Source organism: Phragmites australis, chromosome 15 (assembly GCF_958298935.1).
Source record: "Phragmites australis chromosome 15, lpPhrAust1.1, whole genome shotgun sequence".
Taxonomy (NCBI): Eukaryota; Viridiplantae; Streptophyta; class Magnoliopsida; order Poales; family Poaceae; genus Phragmites; species Phragmites australis.
The window spans coordinates 18650582-18674152 of NC_084935.1; the positions used below are offsets into that span (position 1 = coordinate 18650582).

Consider the following 23571-nt stretch of genomic DNA (forward strand, 5'->3'; position numbering starts at 1 on the left):
TTCAGGAAAAAACGAATCCGAATATATCCGTATTCATATCTGAAAAACGAATTCGGATATATCCATATTCGTATATGTCTATCAATCGGATACGAATTTTTCTTACCACATTTATATTTGACTAAATACGGATATCTGCTATCTATTTTCTACCTCTACATACGTTATGTATAGAACCTGTGCAGTAACAATTATCCCACAATCACGCACCCCTTGGTCTCACGGTTCACCTTACCGACCGGAGCTCGGTTACCGAGCTCCGCGGTAACCGAAAATTTGTAGTTACCGCAGTAACCGTTCGAAAATTTAAAAAAATTGGACAAATTTCATTTGGAAAAAATTGAAATTTGGAAGAAAAAAAATCGCGAATTTAGCCGTTCGGTAACCGGTCGGTTTGGACCGGTTACCGAGCGGTTTTTGCGATTTATCGAGCGGTTTTCTCGAATTTTCCGTATTGTCGGCAACCGCTCGGTTTTCTCAGTAATCGCTCGGTTTTCTCGATTTATCGAGCGGTTTTTTCGATTTTCAGTGAAGTTCAACAAAAAAACCCAAAAATTATCTCAATCTTGTAAAATCAATAACTAATTCATCTGAGCTTCAAATCAAGTGAAACAAATTTTGTTGGTTTCCTTGTAACATGATCTACATGGTAAAAGTATTTATACTTATAAAAAAGTTCTAAATTTTCTGTGAGAAATTGTATTTCTTAAACCAAGTTAAATGCATTGTTTACTCTTTGATAATCCAAAAATCATGAAACTATTTTTTTAGTCTACTTACATGATCTTATGTCTTTTAAAAATACATAAACTCATGAATTAGTTATTGTAACATGCATGATTATGTAAATGTATTGCGACTAGATTAATTTATAACTGATCCATCACACTTCAAAAATTAGTGAAGCCACTTTTATTAGTTTATTTATACTATGATTTACGTAGAAAAAATAATAGTAGACATGAAAAAGTTAATTACAGTGTTGTTTCTTAACATATTCACTTTATGCTTGTGAACTTTATAAAATCATAGAGAAATTAATAAAATTCTAAATAAAGTGAAATCAATTTTAAAGATCCTCATAAGATACATTTTACATAATAAAAATATGTATTTGCATGTTAAACTTTTCCTTAACATGAGTTAATAACTGAGCCACACGCTTCAATTTTTTTCAAACTTCCTCCCTATAGAATATGATGCAAACGATATTATTTTTGAAAACAAAAATTCACATAAGGTCTTAGAATTGTGTCTAGTTTTTTTAAGATTTTTGTTTGAATTTTTTATTTTTTCAAATTTTTTGAATTCAAATTCGGTTACCGTTCAGTTTCTGAAACCAAACCGGACCGAGAAGGTCGGTTATTGCGATTTTTGCTCAGTTACCGTCGGTTTTTTAACCCAGTTGGTCTACCGGCCCGCCAGGTTGTGTCAATATAGTCTGCAATCCAAATTGGGGAGCACACGTGCCAGACTCAAACATTCATCAAACTAAGGAAGAAGGATACTATTTTACCAGCGGCTCCAGTTTGGAACAGTACCAGAACTGTCTGAACTGGAGTATTTTATCGTTTTTATTGTTACAGACGATTCTAGTTCAAAGTCGTCTGTGATACTCTTTATAATGATAACTTTGTAGATCCGTTTATATAGGTGGCGTCCTACTAAATTGATTCTGTAGTGGTAGAGAGAGTAAATAATAAAACTTAACATAATTCTATTAATCGTTGTGAAGGTTAGATTCTCCGTTGAATTTGATATAGCTTCATTTGAATTGTATAAATTAGTACATCAGTTATTAACACTGTCAATTCTGAAAACTTGTATATCTACCCGTGTATGAACCGGTTGACGACTAGTTAAAGTAATTGATCGCCATTAACTTCTTGTACTCTTTAATCTGACTCATCCCTTGTCTGTCATCGATCAGTCAAGCGACAGCAGCTTTGTTCAGATATAATATTACCTAACATGTTTCAGCGATGATAACATATAGTACAACAATATAATTGATGAGGACATGCCACCGGTTACTCAAGTTACACATAAGCAAGTGTACAAAGAGCCAATTACGTGTAGCCGTGCAAAACTACTCCAAAAAGAGGTGAACTCACTCATAGCTGAAATTAACTTCAATATACATGAGAATATTATACTACCTAAGTGTTCTACTTTGGTTGTACTTAGGTATACACATAAAGATGATGACGCTTCTCTACGTGGGGACGAACTACAGCAATTGAACCATGAGGATCGGACCAACAAGCCATCAAGACTGACCTTGACAGTTCGGACCATCAAAAGAAGCAGCCATAACTCCTTAATCCCGCAACCTTTGGAGGTGAATAAGTACTTATTGGAAAGCTTATCAAGTCCACTTTCCAACCCAACAAACGGCTCATCATTTGGACTTCCGAGCAGAGAGTAATGACCATTTTACTGAAGGCTGCGCAGAAGCCCAGGAGATGCGCAGGAATTGAAGACCACTTCGTGAATGCTTCAACCAGTTGGCCTTCCACCTTCCAACGTGGTGACTTCAGTTCATACCCAACTAGGAGGGTTGTTCCTAGTATAAATATCACCTATATGCTACTCGAAAAGGACTTTTGATCATTTGAGAACCCGATACGGTATTGCAACCGAGCTGCTGAGTGTCTTACACACCTTTGTTCTTGCGAGTTCTTCTTGGGCTTGTGAGAGATCTCTCTGAGGTCCCCTACTTCGTGCTCTACGGTTTCCAGTTAGGCTGCACCGTTTTGTGTGGATTAGTCCTGGTTTGTGGTTCTGCGATCGTTCGGAGATCGAGTCGAAGTCCTCAAGGTTTCGGCGTCTCTCTCCCCATCGCTTGGTCGCATCCAACCTTGGTCAGGTATAAAGCTAGTTACCCTCTGTTTCTACAGCAAGTTATCCTTTGTTCTTAATCCTACTGTCGTGAAGATCGGGCCATCCCCTTGCCGATTCATATCGGTACCTATCGATAATCCAGACGAAAAACGTAATAATTGCCACTATACTAATATAATATCCGTACATTGCAATGGATACTAAATAACACCTTTATATTACAATGGTTCTTAAATCTTGCATACAATATTGCTTTACTTACTACACAAAGAAAACGAAACATGATGCTTGGTTTCAAACAATTCTAAAGAAGAATGCATTAGTTTTTATTGACTATGCTAAAAAGGAATGCATAAGTTTCCATTATTGACAGAAGGAGAGCAAAATGTTTTGTTTGCATAGGTAAGAGCATGAGGGTCGTGGGATCCATTGACAAGATGATCAAAACTGCAAGATTCAATTGACGTGGAGGGTTTTTTTCTACAGAATTTCAAATAAAACACGTGCACAATCTACAAGCCACATAATTGCATCACGTGAGTTGCTTAGTCTACTAGTCTACCTCTGCTGGCTATTCTTAACCAAACATCCCAAGAATATAGACCGATTTTTCGCGTAACCTTTGAATGAAGGAAAGAATATTAGGCAAGCATATGGTGCAGACTTATCTCAAAAAGCCAACAGATGATCGCGGCAGTACAGTGCTTCGTTGAACTCATCGGTATATGTGAGTAGCTCCCCAGCGAACTGCTTCTTTATAGAATCCTGCAAATTTACGAACTCGGACATTAACCCTTTTGATAAATTACTGCATTTTTTCAAGAATTACACTTATCCTGTACCAAACAGGCCTGTCTGCCAGATGATCGCAACTATCTTGATCTTATCCTGCAAACGCTGGACAAAAGAAGGGAAACAAGAAAAGATTTAATTTTTTTCTCAGCGCTACACCACTAAAAGAATAGCTTCGGCGAATTAAAGAACACTGGTAGTCTGGTACCTTGGAGTTCCTGGCAATCCAAGCGCCCTGAGCGTACGGGCAGTGATACACACAGGGTTCAATTTATCCATGGTAACCGGTCGACATTCGTAGTTATTGAGCTTACCGCTCCGGTCCGGTTTCAGAAACCAACGGTAACTGAATTTGAATTCAAAAAATTCAAAAAGATAAAAACAATTCAAAATAAATCTTAAAAAAACTAGAGACAATTCTAAGACCTTTTGTGAAAAAATGACAAAAATAATGTTGTTTACATCATATTCTATAGAGAGGAAGTTTGAAAAAAAAAATGAAAAAAGTTGAAGTGTACGGCTCAGTTATTAACTTATGTTAAGAAAAAGCTTAACATGCAAACACATATTTTTCTTATGTAGAACGTATCTTAAGAAGATCATTAAAATTGATTTCACTTTATTTAGAGTTTTATTAATTTCTTCATAATTTTTACAAAATTCACAAGTATAGAGTGAATATGTTAAGAAACAATACTGCAATTAACTTTTTCATGTCTACCATTATTTTCCCTACATAAAGCATAGTATAAATAAACTAATAAAAATGGTTTCATTAATTTTGGAGGTGTGATGTATCAGTTATGAATTAATCTAGTTACAACACATTTACATAATCTTGCATGTTACAATAACTAATTCATAAGTTCATGTATTTTTATAAGACATAGGATCATGTAAGAAGACTACTAACAAAATTAGTTTCATGATTTTTGTATTAGCAAAGAGTAAACTATGCATTTAACTTGGTTTAACAAATACAATTTCTTACAGACAATTTTCAACTTTTTATGAGTATAAATACTTTTATCATGTAGACCATGTTACAAGCAAACCAATTTTTTTTTTGTTTTACTTGATTTGATGTTTAGATAAATTAGTTATTGATTTTACAAGTTTGAGCCAATTTTTAGGTTTTTTTGTTGAACTTCACTAAAAGTCGAGAAAACCGCTCGATAAATTGAGAAAACCGAGTGGTTACCAATAAAACTGAGTGGTTACCGACAATGCGAAAAATTCGAGAAAATCGAGTGGTTACCGCCAAAATCGCTCGATAACCGGTCTGATTCAATGGGTTACCGAATGAAGAATCTGGCATTTTTTTTCCAAATTTCAAATTTTAGCAAATGAATTTTGTACAAATTTGAGTCGAATTTCGAGCGGTTATCACGAAATAGGGAAGATGAAGGACATTGACCACAGTTTGGACAAATCCTTCTTACTCCACTATTATGTGAACCTAATAAGACCAAGGTGCAAGTGTTGTAAATAATAATACGATAATAAGAAATGACAGAAATTTGTAATCAAGATTTTCTGATGACATGTGTATAGCAAGAACAGGACAATAGGTGTATAAAAGTGCTATCAAGAAATGAATGACAATTGGCCCTAGGACAATCAAGATCCTACCCTCTAATTATTCTATTAAGTACATCAACGATTGGACAATTTACTAAGTTTTCATCTAGTTATTAGAACCTGAATAGAATTCTTAAATATCACACAATATCATCATGGACAGTGCTACTGTACCAAATCAGAGAGCCCATATTCTGAAAAGGACAAGCAATTTCCTACCGAGACAAAAATAGAGACTAAACAACAGGATTCAAACAAGTAATGATAGAAAAAAGGACGAATCAACTTCCTTATCTAGAATCTGATATGCTAATCAATCTCTGAACTTACAAACAGCACACCATCAATGAATCAAGTTTGGGCACGTGTCAAAAAAAATCATCCGGTGATCCATCAACTTATACATCGGATTATCATATGTATTCAACTATTTTCTGTCTTGCTAACCAAATAAAGCTACGCTTGTTTATTTCTTCAAACATCGGATCATTCGATGAGTTAAACTTTTTTCTGAGCTCATCCAATTTAAATTTTTTGAGCTTTAACTTCTTGACATCTCAACATAGGTTTCTATGACCTATCTAGTACTAAAATTTTACAAATGTGCATCAAACCAAATTTAGGCTCACTAGATCAAGTTACTACTCTTAGCCATTTTTTATAGTACGATGAAATGATTAAAGAAAAATAACATATACTATTCTAAACGTACTTTGTTTTCTTTATGACATTTAGAACTAACAAATCCTTAATTTTGATGCACATATCATTTGATTGAAAAAAAGCCTTAGAAACCCAAAATACCCAATTATCATTATAAAGTAAATTTATACTTTTCAAAATAAATTATTAGTCATAATAATACAGTTATTATTAATAATCGAAATACTTAGTACTTATATAGGAAACTAAATGTTACAGCACGCATGACCAACCTGATCTTAAACTATGCAGGAAACTCGGCATGAACCAGCATGCCTCGGTACCATGTCGCGCACAGTCAGACAAACAACCGTGCTCCTGATGAAAACAAGAAAACAGCGAAAATACTAGGTAATGAGCACAGGTTTACCACCAACCGTAAATATGTGGTCATTTGGCTGTGCTAAGGTTAGTTAATTCGCTTTCTGTCAAGCTTAAACGCAAATTGGTCTGTACAATGTACATGGTCCATCTCCGTTAGATATCTTCGGAGGCAGGCTGGGCACATCGCCACTATCCATAACTTCCGAGTTCAAAAGCCTCTGCAATGTCCGCCGCGGCGGCGCTTTCACCACGGCCGCCGCCAACTCCGACCGCGGCCGACTGCGACGACTCTCTGCATTCCCTCCTCTCCTCCCTCTCCACCCCGTCCGCCGTCCGCCTCCTCCCCGTCCCCCTCCTCGCCTTCTCCCGCCTCCGCCGCCTCCTCCCACCCGCCGCCGCCGCCACCCACCTCCTCCTCCGCCCCATCGCCTCCCTCCTCCAACACAACCGTTCCGACCTCCGTCTCGGCCTCCAGCTCCACGCGCTCTCCCTTTCCCTCGGCCTCTCGCAACACTCGCTCCTCCTTCCCCGCCTCCTCTCCCTCTACTCCCACCATCCCTCCCTCCTCCCCTACGCCTCCACCCTCGCCGTCGGTTCCACGAGCCCGCAGCCCTACAATTTCCTCATCTCAGCCTGCCTCAGCCACGGCCTCCCGCGCCACGCGCTGGCCGCGTACCAGGAAATGGCCGAGAACGCCGTGCTCCCGGACGCCTTCACTTATCCCTCCGTCCTCCGCGCCTGCGCCGACTGTGGGGACCTTGCGTTTGGGAGGGCGGTGCACGTGCGCGCCGCGGACGCCGGGATGGACGGGCATCTGTTTTTCCAGAACGCGTTGGTGTCCATGAACGCAAAATGCGGGGACCTCGTCGCTGCCCGCAGGGTGTTCGATGGAATGGGTGAGAGGGATGTGGTGTCCTGGAACTCTATAATATCTGGCTACGCGGCCGCTGGGCAGTGGAGAGAGGCGGTGGAGCTTTTTCGCAGTATGCGAGCCGAGGGTGCGGATGTAAACTCGGTGACATGGAACACGATCGCTGGCGGTTTCATTCAGATGCATGATTATAGAGCAGCAATCGGGCTGATTCGTGAGATGGTGCAGGGCGGTGCAGGGGTTGATTTTGTGACTTTGGTCATTGGGTTGAATGCATGCTCACGGGCAGGATGGTTGAGGCTTGGGAAGGAGATACATGGGTTGGCAGTCCGCATGCACTGTAATGGGATTGAGAACGTAAGTAATGCGGTGATCACGATGTATGCCAGGTGCAAGGATATGGAGCGTTCTCTCATGCTGTTTAGAATGCTGAGGTGCCCGGGTCTGGTCACGTGGAATACGATGATAGCTGGTTTTGCATTGTCGGATGATGCGGAAGAGGCTTCTAGACTTTTCCGCGAAATGGTATGCAGCGATGTGCAGCCTAATTATGTTACTGTTGTCACCTATCTTGCACTCTGTGCCCGTGTTGCTAATCTGCAACATGGGCGGGAGCTTCACACCCACATTATTAAGCACGGGTTCAAAGGGTATCGTTTGTTGTGGAACTCTCTTATAGATATGTACTCCAAGTCTGGGAGGCTCTTGGTAGCGCAAAATGTCTTTGATACGATGGATGACCGTGACATGATATCCTACACTTCAATGATAACAGGATATGGAATGCAAGGAAAAGGAACAGTTGCCCTGCGGATTTTCAACCAGATGATTGACAGTGGGATCATGCCAGATGACATAATCATGGTCACTGTACTCTCTGCATGTAGCCACTCTGGGCTTGTGCCTGAAGGAGAAGAGCTTTTTGACAAGATGGTCAGTTCATATGGTATAAAGCCCCAGATGGAGCACTATTCTTGCATGGTTGATCTATATGCACGTGCTGGACTATTGGAAAAGGCAGAGGAAATGCTCAATCAGACTCCCTTCCCTGCTACATCCACAATGTGGGCAGCATTAGTTGGAGCTTGCCATGAGAGAGGTAACATAATAATTGGCGAAAGGTCAGCAAGGAGGCTCTTGGAGATGAGGACAGAGAATGCTGGGCACTATGTTCTGATTGCAAACATGTATGCGGCTGCAGGTTGCTGGAATGAGCTAGCAACAGTCAGAAAACTGATGCGAGACTTGGGTGTCACAAAAGCACCTGGTTTGGCATGGGCCGATCTTGGTAATGGGTTCACTCCTTTTCTGGTTGGGGATAGGTCGAACCCTCTAGCCCCGGAGATCTACGAGGTTTTGGCTGAACTATCTGAGCAGATGAGGAATATATTTAACTGTAATGATCTGGACATATTGTCTATGGAGGAATCAATACAATAAACTTGTAGTGATAGGACAAGAAGGAGAGGTTCCATCTTTGTGTGAAATGGAGTTTATTAATGAACTCTGGAATAGGGTTTTACTATGAAGCATCAAGATAAAAGAAAAAAGTGTCCATAACAAAGCAGCTAAAAAGTGCTAGAAGATGAACCCTTCAACATACACTAACAACCACAGGTTTCTAACCAAGACATTGATTGCCTTAATTGGCCTTTGTAAAGCAGTGACCTTGAGTCTGCTAAAAAGAGTGTTACTTCTCATGGCAAATGACGTCTTATTGGCTCAATGCAATTGCAGCCTTATTGGCTCCCTTTTGTCAATTGTGCATCATTATTACTCTTGTCAGGCAACCTTAATCAATTTCAACCTTCCGTTTCCCATAGCAAAATGGTTTCTTCAGATATGGTAGTTTCTTCTTCATGTGCATTACTATTTGTCCATTTACTAATTAGTTTCTTCTCCCTTGATTATATGGGATCCGAAAAATGAAATTCGGAGTTGTTCAATATGTGTAGATAAAGAGAAGAATCTTTTTTCCTAGTAATCAATTGAAGTAGTTATATTAGTGTTATTTGACTTTTTTTTTGTACTTGGACTCTGCCTAATACATGCTACAACTACACATGAACACGTGCCTAACACATGCTACAACTACACATGAACACGACCCAACATGTAACTAATGCAAAGAACAATAAGATTAATGTGACAATCACCACCTAATTTTGTTGTTATTATTTGAGCACCTCCATGTCAAGCTTCAAAGTAGCGTGAGCTCATCGTTGGCATCCTCCATGATGAGATGCGATTCATTCTTCTTCGACTCATGGCATTCTTTTCCCAAGAGTAATGTCCATACTCTTGGCAATTGTAGCAACGCACCTCGGCCTTGTCAAAAGTGCTCTTCTTCTTGCCATTCTTCTTGGCGCTGCTGTCGGAGTCCTCGTCGCTCCTCTTCTCTTCAACAACCTTTGCCTCCCATTCGGCGCGCGTGAGCAGCAGCTACGGTTCCCCATCCTTGTCACAACGCCGACCCTTGGAGGACTCCTCATACGCCCACAAGCACCCAATTGCCTCTGTCAGTGACATCTTCATCACATCACCCCATTGTTCGATGGTGCTGATGATGGGTAGGAACTTGTCAGGGATGGAGTGCAGGAGCTTCTTGACGACAGTGCTCTCCTCCACCTTCGTACTAAGAGAGCGTATCTTGTTTACGTTGGTGGTAACCTTGAAGGCAAACTTATTAACTCTCTCCGAATCACTGATATACATACCATCAAGCTCCCTCTTGAGAGTTTGTACTTGGGCCTTCTTGACGTGGTCTTCACCGACCTGTATCTTGAGAGCTTCCCAAGCCTTCTTTGCCGTCTCCTTCTCGAATATGGCCATCACCACTACCTCCAGGACAGCTTGGACAATGGCGGTGAGAGCCATCTGGTTTCTCTTCTCATCGACATGATCATCGCTCTCCACTGCCATCCACACTCTTTATGCATGCATTGAAGATCTTCATCTTCACCGCCCATGCCCCATAATTGCTCTCCGTGAGCATGGGATACTGGAGGGTGACAACACCCTCTCTTGCTGGCACTTTCGACACGGCGGCACCAACGTCAATAGTACCACTTCTCGCGACTTGTCACCTGGCATGATCTTGAGCATTCAGTCAACACGGCTCTGAATACCAATTGTTGGCCCAGCTACACACTCACTCACATGATCACTCAGTGGATACAACTCACATGAAAAATACAATGAAGAAGAACACGTATAGAAGCTCCTTGCGGCACCGCACACCAGTGTGTTTTCTGCTTGTTTTCTCCTTGATCTTCCAAATGCTAAGTACATGCTTTAAATTAACACAACTCACTAACTAAACATGCAGACATGCACACACGCGTGGTGGCTAACAGCCGATCCCCTTCTGGCGTCATGCGCCCATGACTCGGCCACATCCATGCAGTCCCACAACTGATTGGAATGTGCTAAAATGCATGTAGTCCACTCCTTGCACGCAAGCTGTTGCCTACTCCACATGGCGCCCACGCACTTGACCACAAACACATGCTTGGGCTAGCTCCAATGACACAAATGTGCACTCACCTCCTAGTTGCCAATCCGCTCACTTCGCACTACCGATCCAGCCTCTACGCCATGCAACACACTTCCACAAACTTGGACTCTGCCTAACACATGCTATTAACTACACATGAACACAACCCAATATGTAACTAATGCAAAGAACAACAAGATTAATCTAACATAGGCCTGTATTGGATGGCCTATGCATAGGAGGTTCAATAAGAAATATATAGGGCTGGCACTTAGGGTGTCCGTTATCCCCTCCACCGCCCCTTTGAGCTTTGGGCCAGACTGCAGGAATGTGCTGGGAGGCCAGACTACAAAGGAGCAGTGCAACATATGGTATACAGTTTTAATTACACGTACGTCCTGGAGGTGATCATCGTCTTAGGCCGTGTGTAACTAGTACAACTCCTTTTCCAAATATTGGATTGCTCTACCGATGACCCTGGCATTCCATTCAAAATTTGAAAACAATGGGAGGGTGGCCCTGTTGCAGCATGGGTTCTTGTCCATGGGAGGGCGTATGTGGCGAGGGAGAGACGCTCAGTCATTTTGAAGGCACGATGGTCAATTTTGTTCTAGTTCTTCGACCTTTAGCATCCTCAGTCGTTCCATATGATACATGGGAATGATGGCTGCATCGGACCAATCTACCAATGCAGGCGGTGGATATACAAGGCGAGTTCTCTAGCTGCCATATGGCTCGGCTCACGGGGCAGCTGAGCCTATCACCAGTTGGTTTCTAGGATTTGATGTTTCCAACTTGTGGCTAACATTGCGGCTTCGTCCCCTGGGCCTTGTCCTCAGCAACGATGGTCGGAGCCATGGACGACAGCGGTGACAAAAATGAGTCTAGATACGTTTTGCTTGTGTTCCTTTTGTCTCGTTGTGCTATGTCCATTTTCTTCAGGTTGGTTCTAGTTTTTTGTTGTGGTGTTGACACAGAGGAAAGGAAACAACCGTACAGGTTGTACCCTCTCAATCTTCTCAAGGACCTGGCCAGTCGGTGCAGTCATTTTCTAACGATTCGGCATGGTATGCTGCTCAGTTAAATGTTTCTTTTTTTGGTAAACAAATTGTGATCGGAAATGTCTCTTTGCAGCTCTCTTCTACCTAGACCTCACAGAGTAGTTTTCCTATCCCTTGTGCTCTGACTAGTTATGATGAAGAATTGTTAGTGATTCTTTTTGCTCAAAGTAAATTGATAGTTCCAGTAGGAGTTTGCATTTATTGCTTATTGAGGTTCTGTAATTTCATTTAGGGATAGATTGGAGAGTGGACCAGTATTGTTTCCAGGTGATGACCTTAATACAAGTCAGTTCCCTAGATTTGGATCAAGGTACATGATCCTTTTTGTTGGCTCAAACAAGTATTATAGGGTCACTTTGCATAGTTGTGTTGTAATAATGATAAAAAATCATATCTCATAAGCAGAGTGTATGAAGGAAATAATCTCATTCATTTAACAATTATTACAATTGAGTTTGGGTGATGAAATAATTTCGTTTTCTTCAGCATTAAGGTTAACTTTTCAGAAGTATAGTTTTGTTTAGTCTGTCATAGAGAAATATCGCATTTGTCGGAGTGCATGGTGCCTTTGAAACAATTATCATTTGTCAGAGTGTATGATTAGGTTTATGTTTTGTAGTTATCCCATTGATGCATGCACTCAAGTCCCAATACACTGTCCGATTGAGCCAGCATGTAATGAACATTTGGAGGAAATTGTTGTCGGTGCCGTATCCTCAAATTTACCAACATATGTGTCAGGTCATAAGGATATTTCTGAGAATGACTCCACATAAAGTAGCTTCACTGCGTATGTTTTGATTGTACCTAGTCTTTGCATTAATGTCGACCAGTTGGCGAAGCATTATAGTGTTGATGTATTTCTTGAGTGATTGAGCTTTCATCTTTAATTTGAGTTATTGCCTGAAATGTTAAATTTTGCTGCAGAGGTAGTACATACCCGTAATCTGAATAGGTGTGCAAACTGTACCTGTTGTAGGCCAAGAAGCTGAAGAGGACTGCTATGAAGGAATTAGGTTTGATGGTGCAGGGTAAGTTCTCTGATGTGAAAGTTAATATGGGGATGTTCATGTTCATGTTCATGTTATTATTTGTGTTGAGCTGTAGGGTTTGATCAGATTATGTTCAATTTTATTTGTGCATACTGGGGCAGGGTTGATGCAAATTATTGCACACCTACTATGTGTGGAAATAATGGTCCAACTACAAATGTTGCTTCTTCCTTTGTGCCAGAAGTTGGAGATGAGGTGGATTTCATAAACATACAGTCAGGCCATTGGAAGAAGAGGTATGAATAATATTTTCATTTTATTTTCCTCATGGTTGAGTACATGTACCATGGCTTAATTCGTCTGTAATATATTTTAGAAGAAATATGTTTTTATTTTTAGAGATTATTATCGGGGGTACACTCATGTACATTTGATGTTCAAGCATGTACTTGTTACCATGGGGGCTACGCTCATGTACCTCTGATGCACAACTGCGGACATTCCTTTGATTTTTTTTTTACAATTTGGGTACATATATTTTACATTTAGCGATTTTGCACTTTGTTTCAGGAACCACACAAATGCTAGTCCTGATCATAGGCCTCCAGATCCAAGTCATCAGAGTGCACAGTAGAAAGCTCTGATGAAGTTTACTGACTGCACTACTAATTAGATTCTGCAATCAGAACAGAATTTGATTCTATTGATGAAGGCTATGAGTTACAACCTATACTCTTGGGAGGTAGGGTTTGGTATTTTCAGTGGCAAGAAGAGATACTCAGAAAGCAAAAAGGGCTGGAAAAAGGAAGGATCTGAACCTTATCAGTTGGCACACGAGTTTTATTGTTGCTGCAGGGTATGTATATTTTTCTTCATTTCAAATTTGTGTTAACAAAACATCTGATTACATATTATGTTATCATGCATTGATTTCTCCCCTTTCCTACTCATGTAGGGGCGTGTGTAGTCTTTGTGCTAGAAAATAAATCGTGAATAGGCTGAGAGTGATATCAAGAAGACACTAATGCTTTTCCATGAACTACGAGAAGCTGACCCAGTATTTGTCTATAGCGTGGAGCCTCATTTTGGACATGTTATAACATTTGATACCACCTACAAGACCAACCTGTATGACATGCCATTTGGTTTGTTTGTTGGTGTTACGAAACCACTTCCAAAGCATTTTGTCAGGTGGAGTTCTTTTGACTGATGAATCTATTGATTCTTTCCAGTGGCTATTCAATGAATTTGTGTCACTGATGGGTGGGAAGCGGCCATAGACAATTCTGACCGGTGAGTTTCTATTTTGTGAATAAACTTTTCAGTCTTTATTGAGAGTTAGGTACGAGATTTATACGGTTCTGTGTTTTTGTTATATCAATCAGTGTCGTGCAATAGAGATTGCAATCCTTGAGGAGAGGCCTGGCAATAAACATCGATGGTGCAAGTGGCATGTTCTGCGTATACTTAAAGTGTGTGTGGTTGCTAAGTACATAAAGAATAAAGAGTTCAAGGACAAATTCCACAAAAATGTTGAATGAGATGTTTGACTGTTGAGGAATTTGAATTTGCATGGGGTTTGTTAGAACATGGTCTCGAGAAGAATCCCTTCTTAAATCAAATTTATCATGTTAGAGAGATGTGAGTGAAGTCATTCTTCAAAGGTGTATTCTATGCTAAGCAAACCAAAACTCAGCGTAGTGAGAGTGCAAACCACATGCTGAAAGGGCATGTACCACTGGGTTCCACATTTCACAACTTCGTTCGACAATATGCAAAGCTGCAGCATATTCATGATGACAAGGAGAATTAAGAAGAAAAGAGAACTAAACCGGTATGCTTATTTTCAGTGTTTTCAGCTTTGCATTTGGAAAGAGTTGTTTTTTTGCTAAATATTCATAAATGAAGTAATGTTTTCATTTTTTTACAGAATTCCAGGAACTTAAACATCTGGTGGTCCACTAGTAACTCATGCTAGTAAGATATATACAATGAAGGTATTTGAAATGTTTTTGTCAATGTAAGAATGAATTGAATCATAGTCTTATTTGACCAAGGTGATAAGAGATTGGGAAGAATACATAGCAGAGCACTATGAACTTGATCGTGTTTAGCGCTTCTGCAAAGGTGCTTATGTGGTAAAATTGGATGCAGTATCTGGCTCATATATATGTGAGGTTGGTAATTTTGAGCACTTTGGGTTACCCTGTTGCCATTTGCTTAGAGTAAGTGTCTAATATACAATTAATTAAGTCGCTGCTGATGAGCTCCATTTCGTGTAGCGTTTAACTAAGCTTTTTAATTGTTATGTCAATTTTTGTAGGTCATGACCAGCACATGTGTGAAGGAGATACTTGAAAGCATGGTAATATAGTGGTTGTCGGTGTATCAGGAACTAGGGGTCCCTAAATCCTGAGGTCAGACCAGCCATCCGCCACATGGCGCCATCCCGCGAGGTTTCTCCTGTAGGATGAGAAAAGCTCAAGTCCCGGGAGAAGGTGCTCGAGGCCACAGTCAGTGGTCCTCGAGCACCCCAGTTCCCCGATGATCCACGGAGTCTGAGTACCGGGAAGAAAGTGCTCGGGGAGGTGTCCGATCACCCCCGAGCACCCTAGTCCCCCGACGATCAAAAGAGCCAAGTTCCGGGAGAGAGTGCTCGGGGCTGCGTGCAGCAGCTCCCGAGCGCTCGGTCCCCCGAAGATCCGGACAAGAGTGCTCGGGAGAGAGTGCTCGGGGCTGCACGTGGCAGCCTCTGAGCACTCGGTTCCCCGAAGGTTCGTGCAAGAGTGCTCAGGAGAGAGTGCTCGGGGAGGCGAACAGTACCCCCGGGCAGCCGGTACCCCGAGGACAAGGATAGGCATTCTCGGGAGAGAGTGCTCGGGGACGAACAGTACCCCCGAGCACTCGGTGCCCCGACGACCCAGAAAGGCCCCCGAGGGGCCCGCCGATGAGGTGTCAATCAGTCAGAGGTTCGAGGCCGCATTTAATGAGCGTGCGTGGCCTGACACCTCCAACTGCTCCCGCCGCAGCGTCAGTTCCTGCCATGTTTTGGCAGAGATGCGTGGGATTATTAATTGCACGGGTCCCGTCCTGTGTCATCCGGTTTGTCTTGGGATAACATCGCGAGGATCAAGGCGTTCCGTCTGCCGCACTGCTGTGGCAGAGGAACAAGACTGGGCGGGCACGCCGGGTTGCTCTGTGGTTGCCCGGTGAGCCTTCTCCACGGCGCCTGTTGCCAGGGCATTTATGGTGACAGGTGACCGGGCGTGCGACGCATTTTCCACCCCCGGTCACTTCACCCAGAAGAAATGATGACGCCTTTTCCAGTCATGACGTCTTGGAACTTGTGCGCCCTCCTTCCCGTTCGGGGCATGTCTCGGCCGGCGGGTACTTAAAATAGCTGGCAACTCAGAAGCAAAAGGAACTCGAACACGAACTCTCTCAGGGAAGACCAACAACGGCGGAAGAACACCAACCACACAACGAATCAGACCAACGAAGAGAGACTGTGAGCAAGGCTGAGCACAGTTCCAACCGAAGAACAAGGAGCCTCAAGCTCTTAGTTAGGCCAACATTCTTGTAACCAGCAACATCCTTGAGGGACTTCCTCAGGATAGTTATAGCATCCATACAGGAGTAGGGTATTATGCCCCCGTGTGGTCCGAACCTGTCTAAATTCCGGTGCATTTACTTCTCCTTGCACTATGTCGACACCCCCCCACCGGCCGTTGCGTTCATTCCCATTTATTTCTTCGACAAACTTATTCAGGATCATCCCTCCGGTCGAATCTCTAAAAAAGGGTCTCTCGGGATCTCTGCGACAGGAGTTAATCCTTCGACAGCTGGCGCGCCAGGTAAGGGGAACATCCCTGAATCTGTTTGTTTGTTTTCTTCCACAGAAAAAATGGCCGGTGGTCACCGCTTCCAGCGCTCCGGCTCCTGTTCCAGCGGGGAAATGCAGCCCCTCGCACAGGAGGCCCTAGCCGCTGCTGCGTCCCAACAGCAGCCGCGATCTGCACGCGCGGCGTTCCCCTCCCAAGGGGACCAAGGCGCAGGGCCCAGCCGGGCTGCCGCCGTCGCCGGTGCACCATCCGACCCCCAGCAGGTGGTCGAGACTCCGGCGTAGGCTCGCCTTCGGCGAGGCCAGCCCTGGGAGCGCGCTGCTTGCGGCGCACGCTCTCCTTAGGCATCCGCCTGTCCAGGCGACGCCGGAAACCCCGGAGGGCCGCTGGCTCCAAGAAGTCGCTGCCCTGGTCGGCACTGCCCGCCGCCAGGTGCTGGCCGAGAGTTCTCGCGCCACTACCCAGCGTGGCGCAGCCAGAACCGGCCCATCGTCGGGTAACGTTCGCACAGGCCGAGTGGCCTCCAGGCGGAGCGTCGCCCCCCTGGCCGCGTCCGAAGCTCAGGACCTTCGCTTGCGTCTCAACGAGCGGAGGGGCCACGAAGATGTGCGTGTCACTCTCGAGCGCCAGCGGGAGACCCGGCAGGAGGCCGAGGCTAAGGACCAGGCTTCCTCTTTGCCGGCCCACGATCGCCAGGATTCCCCGGCTCGCCGGCGTTCACCGCCAAGGAACGCCACCCGCGCCACAGGGTACGGCACCGGCTGCCGTGCCTTCACTAGTGAGCTCCACCGGGTCAAATGGCCCTCCAAGTTCCGCTCTGAGCTGCTGGAGAAGTACGACGGGTCCATCGACCCCATTGAGTTCCTCCAGATATACACTACGGCCGTCCAGGCGGCCCGGTGGCAGTGAAAATGTGATGGCAAATTATTTTCATGTTGCATTGAGGGGCTCTGCCCGTTCTTGGCTCATGAACTTACCCTCAGGATCTAGTAGCTCCTGGGATGACCTTTGCCACCAGTTCGTGGCTAATTTTCAGGGCACATTCACGCGCCCCGGCTTGGAGTGCGACCTCCATGCCGTCAAGCAGCAGGAGGGGGAGACGCTGTGGCGCTTCATTCAGCGTTTCAGCCAGGTCCGCAACACTATCCCGCGGATAGCCCCCCACGCTGTAATCGTCGCCTTCCGGCAGGGCGTCCGCGACGAGCGGATGCTTAAGAAGCTAGGTATGCACGAAATCGAAACCACTACGGAACTCTTCGCGCTGGCCGACAAGTGCGCCAAGGCGGCGGAGGCCCGGGCTTGGCATGCTCCGCGCCCCGAGCGCCGCGTCGCCGACCAACCAAGTTCTTCCCTCTTCGACAGGCGGGAAAAGAAAAAGAGAAGAAGACGCGAGGCTGCTCCTGTCGAACCGGCCCAGGGCCCCACCCCTAGGCCGGCCCAAGAGCCCGATCGCTGACAAGAACGTCGGGCTGCCGCCGACAGACGGCCTGCGCCCGCGAGAGCCCCGGCCAGGGCCCCTCCTAGGGCTCCGGCTCCCGTAAGGGCTCCAGTCCCCGCCCGGGTTTCCGCTCCAGCAAGGGCCCCCGCTCCTGCGGGGCCCGAGCCAGGCAAATGGTGTCAAATCCACCAGACCAGATGGCATGACCTCACGGAGTGTCGTACGGTCAAAGGCCTCGTCGAGCAGCGCCAGAGGGAGCGTGACGAGTCCCGCGGGGGAGGCGACGCCGAGACCGCCCCCGGCAACGCAGAGCTCGGCTTTCAGGAGCCCGAGCATACCGTCGCCTTCATCGACGGAGGCATCTATACGCCTTCCTCGCGGCGTGGCATCAAGACCATGTGGCGCGAGGTATGCTCGGCAACCCCAAGCGAAGAGGCCACGAGGCCCCTGAGATGGTCGGACGCTCCGATCACGTTCAGCATGGCCGATCACCCCGCCAGTACTGCAGGCGTGGGGCGACTACCGTTGGTAGTGTCCCCCACCATCTGCAATATAAAGGTCGGCAGAGTGCTGATTGACAGGGGCGCAGGCCTCAACCTCCTCTCCAAGGAGGCCTTCGAGAAGCTGTAGGTGCCCTCCAGGCGCCTAAAGCCGTCGCTTCCATTCTGCGGAGTGACACCCGGGCACTCTCTGCCCCTCGGGCAGGTCGAGCTACCCGTGACCTTCGGGAGTCGGGACAACTTCCGCACGGAGAACGTCCTCTTCGACATCGTGGAGCTCCCCCTCCCCTACAACGCCATCCTCGGGCGTCCGGCGCTCGCCAAATTCATGATGGCTGCCCATTATGCGTATCTCATGGTCAAGATGCCGGGCCCAGCAGGCCCCATCTCCGTGACTGCCGACTCCGGCGGCGCCGTTTCCTGCTGCGAGCAGTCATACCTGGCCTTGGTCTCAGCTCAGGCCGAGGTCGAAGGCTGTCCAGGGGGCCCGGGACCCTCTTGATCCAAACCCCGACTCGCCGCCGACGCCTCCGTTCCTACAAAGGAGGTCGTGGTGGGCGAAGACGCCTCCCAGGTCATCCGAATCGGCGGTGACCTGGACGGCAAATAGGAAAGCGCGCTCGTCACCTTCCTCCGGGCTAACGCCGACGTGTTTGCATGGCAACCGTCCGACATGCCCGGGATCCCTAGGGAGGTGATTGAGCACCACTTGGCTGTGCGACCGGACGCACGCCTGGTGAAGCAGAAGGTCCGGCGGCAGGCGCCTAAGCGCCAGGAGTTCATCCGGGAGCAAGTCAGCAAGCTCCTTGACGCCGGATTTATCCGAGAAGTCCTCCACCCCGAGTGGCTGGCGAATCGAGTTATCGTCCCGAAGGCCAACGGCAAGCTCCGCATGTGCGTGGACTACACCGATCTAAACAAGGCTTGCCCTAAAGATCCTTTCCCTTTGCCCCGCATAGATCAGATTGTAGATGCAACCGCGGGATGTGATCTTTTGTGTTTTTTAGATGCAAACTCTGAGTATCACCAGATTCGCATGGCCGTAGAGGATGAAGAAAAAACTGCTTTTACCACCCCGGTGGGGACTTATTGTTATATGTCAATGGCTTTTGGTTTGCGCAACGCTGGGTCTTCTTTCCAGCGCGCTATTCGCATCACCCTTGATTCGCAGGTTGGCCGCAACGTCGATGTCTACATCGATGATCTCGTGGTCAAATCCCGAGACCGCGCCACCCTGCTTGAAGACTTTGCCGAGACTTTCAATAGTCTCCGCACTACCCGCCTGAAGCTCAACCCCGAGAAATGTGTTTTTGGGGTACCTGTGGGCAAGCTCCTCGGTTTCTTGGTTTCCAGGCGAGGGATCGAGGCCAATCCAGAGAAGATCCGGGCCATCGAGCAGATGCGACCCCCGGCTCGACTCAAGGAGGTTCAGCGTCTCGCTGGCTGCATGGCAGCCCTCAGGCGCTTCATCTCCAAACTTGGGGAGCGTGGGCTCCCCCTCTTCAAGCTTCTGAAGAAGACCGGTCGTTTCGACTGGACGCCGGAGGCCGAGCAGGCCTTCCGCGATCTGAAGAAGTACCTCACCTCACCACCCGTGTTGGTGGCTCCATCCGAAGGCAAGCCACTACTACTCTACGTATCGGCCACTTCTCAGGTCGTAAGCATGGTGCTGGTGGTGGAGCACGATGAGTGCGCGGGGCCAGGTGCTGGGTCCCAGCTCCCGGCCGCCCCCGGGCACTCCCCCGTCCTCGCGGCTCCCCCCGAGCAGGGGGTCGAGCCCGAGCACTCGGTTCCTCTCGGCCAGGGAGTAGAGCCCGAGCACCCGGTCAGCCCCGACCGCGCCGCCGAGCCTGGGGGCTGCGACCGGTGTACTTCGTCAGTGAAGTCCTCTATAAAATTGGATGCAGTATCTGGCTCATATATATGTGAGGTTGGTAATTTTGAGCACTTTGGGTTACCCTGTTGCCATTTGCTTAGAGTAAGTGTCTAATATACAATTAATTAAGTCGCTGCTGATGAGCTCCATTTCATGTAGCGTTTAACTAAGCTTTTTAATTGTTATGTCAATTTTTGTAGGTCATGACCAGCACATGTGTGAAGGAGATACTTGAAAGCATGGTAATATAGTGGTTGTCGGTGTATCAGGAACCAGGGGTCCCTAAATCCTGAGGCCAGATCAGCCATCCGCCACATGGCGCCATCCCGTGAGGTCTCTCCTGTAGGATGAGAAAAGCTCAAGTCCCGGGAGAAGGTGCTCGGGGCCACAGTCAGTGGTCCCCGAGCACCCCAGTTCCCCGATGATCCACGGAGTCTGAGTACCGGGAAGAAAGTGCTCGGGGAGGTGTCCAGTCACCCCCGAGCACCCTAGTCCCCCGACGATCAAAAGAGCCAAGTTTCGGGAGAGAGTGCTTGGGGCTGCGTGCAGCAGCTCCCGAGCGTTCGGTCCCCCGAAGATTCGTACAAGAGTGCTCGGTGCTGCACGTGGCAGCCCCCGAGCACTCGGTTCCCCGAAGGTTCGTGCAAGAGTGCTCGGGAGAGAGTGCTCGGGGAGGCGAACAGTACCCCCAGGCAGCCGGTACCCCGAGGACAAGGATAGGCATTCTTGGGAGAGAGTGCTCGGGGACGAACAGTACCCCCGAGCACTCGGTGCCCCGACGACCCAAAAAGGCCCCTGAGGGGTCCGCCGATGAGGTGTCAATCAGTCAGAGGTCCGATGCCGCATTTAATGAGCGTGCGTGGCCTGACACCTCCAATTGCTCCCACCGCAGCGTCAGTTCCTGCCATGTTTTGGCAGAGAGGCGTGGGGTTATTAATTGCACGGGTCCCGTCCCGTGTCATCCGGTTTGTCTTGGGATAATCGCGAGGATCAAGGCGTTCCGTCTGCCGCACTGCTGGGGCAGAGGAACAAGACAGGGAGGGCACGCCGGATTGCTCTGCGGCTGCCCAGTGGGCCCTCTCCACGGCGCCCGTCTCCAGGGCGTTTATGGTGACAGGTGACCGGGCGTACGACACATTTTCCACCCCCAGTCACTTCACCCAAAAGAAATGATGTTGCCTTTTCCAGTCATGGCGTCTTGGAACTTGTGCCCCCTCCTTCCCGTTCGGGGCATGTCTCGGCCGGCGGGTACTTAAAATAGCCGGCAACTCAGAAGCAAAAGGAACTCGAACACGAACTCTCTCAGAGAAGACCAACAACGGCGGAAGAACACCACCACACAACGAATCAGACCAACGAAGAGAGACACTGTGAGGAAGGCTGAGCACAGTTCCAGCCGAAGAACAAGGAGCCTCAAGCTCTTAGTTAGGCCAACATTCTTGTAACCAGCAACATCCTTGAGGGACTTCCTCAGGATAGTTATAGCATCCATACAGGAGTAGGGTATTACGCCCCCGTGCGGTCCGAACCTGTCTAAATTTCGATGCATTTACTTCTTCTTGCACTAGGTCGACACCCCACCACCGGCCGTTGCGTTCATTCCCATTTATTTCTTCGACGAACTTATTCAGGATCATCCCCCGGCCGAATCTCTAAAAAGGGGTCTCTCGGGATCTCTACGACAGGAGTTAATCATCCGACAGTGTTTGACAAAGAAAACTAGGTACATAGTGCCTGAGCATCTAGCTGAATACAACAAGGAGAATCCTGCCCTGTTAGCTCAAACGCAATGCCATTCTTCACTGCTAATAAAATATTTGGGAATTTCTGAACATGGGTGATAGCTAGAGCTGGGACTTTGGGCCATATTTTTTGGGCCGGCCCGAGCCCAGCACGGCCCGGTGAAGCTTAAGCCCGACCCGACCCGAGCACTGATGGGTCGGGTCAGCCCGGCCCGATTTATGGGTCGGGCTGGGCCTTGATATGGGGCCCAATGGGCGGTCTGGCCCGGTAAAAAATGGGTTCGCGACCTCACATGCGGTGGAATGTGGTGGTATTGGGCCCGTGCCAGCCCGGCCCGATAAGGCCCATCGTGCATTCGGGCCGGGTTTGGGCCTAGCTGAAGGAGGATTGGGCCAGCCCGACCCGACCCGAATAGTTTATCGGGCCATCCAAGCACAGCCCGAAAAGCCCGAAGCCCGAATGGGTCGGGTCGGGCCGGCCCGACCCGGCCCAAGTTCCACCTCTAGTGATATCAATGTAGAGAGCCATCGCATTGCAAAGGAGATTGTAAATGATGGAAAGATCAGGTTTGCTGAGGTGAGAGCACAAGGATGTTATAGGTTTATGTGAGCTGCAACGACAAGTCCAATCCAATGTTCATTGTCCGGTTTCTCAAGGTGGAGGTACATATTTGATTCATAACTTTCCACTGAGAGCCCTTTGAAGAAACATGAGCATGGGAGGCCATCAAACCGAAGAGTGAAGCCTGCGTATGATAAAACAAAGAATAAGGCCTCGAAATGGCCATGCTACTGAATATGCAAGGGTGATGACCACACTAGTCAAAGTTGCAAGCAACGAGATCGTGCGACAAAGAAACCATGCAAAGGTCCAACCTGCACTGTGTGTGGGGTCTACGGGCACAGAGTTGACTACTGCACAACCAATGAGCAGCAGCTCGCTGCTATGGCTGATTATGTGTTTTAAATAGTAGTATTAAACTTGTAAGCATGGCCTGGCCTTTGGATGTGTATATCCTGCATTGTGATGCTAATGTAACTTATTAGATGAACTGCTTTGATGTGGTGCTATTCATTTTGAATGATGCGCATGGTGTGCACCAATGGATTGCCAAAACAACAATGTAATTTAAATTAAATACTTTATTTTCGTTACGTAATTTATAGTGCAGGAACGACAAGTTCCACCGAAATAAAGCCACACTGCACAGAGACACCACACTTTGTTTATGCGTAACACGATCATCGGTGAAAGAACACATGCAACTGTGCGAATACGTGAGCGAGGCTCAAAACTATAGTATGCAAATATACGCAATCAACCAGATAACCACCACATTCTAACAAAGTAGTACTCCGTGTATATTTTCGACAGATTCAGAGAATACTAAATCATACATCTAAATCTCTAATGCACAACACACGTTGGACAGGACAAGCTACAGAAAAATAGTTTTCTGGAAGGTCAAAGGTATCCAGCTCAGGTATCTAAGGGCTGATTAAAAAGACA

The 23571-nt window shown here is 46.7% G+C and overlaps 1 protein-coding gene and 1 long non-coding RNA gene across 2 annotated transcripts; both read left to right on the forward strand.

Moving 5' to 3' along the window:
• Positions 1–6397: 6397 nt before the first annotated feature.
• LOC133891883 (pentatricopeptide repeat-containing protein At1g71490-like) lies at positions 6398–12011 on the forward strand. The gene is made up of 2 exons (XM_062332585.1): positions 6398–8959; positions 11904–12011. Exon 1 carries the CDS (start codon positions 6467–6469, stop codon positions 8552–8554), a length of 2088 nt encoding a protein of 695 aa, XP_062188569.1. The 5' UTR covers positions 6398–6466; the 3' UTR covers positions 8555–8959; positions 11904–12011.
• Positions 12012–12265: 254 nt separating this feature from the next.
• On the forward strand, positions 12266–14296 carry LOC133893424 (uncharacterized). Its single transcript, XR_009904505.1, has 5 exons — positions 12266–12959; positions 13234–13519; positions 13619–13791; positions 13896–13956; positions 14049–14296. It is a non-coding gene; the product is annotated as an uncharacterized LOC133893424 (long non-coding RNA).
• The last annotated feature ends 9275 nt before the right edge of the window (positions 14297–23571 follow it).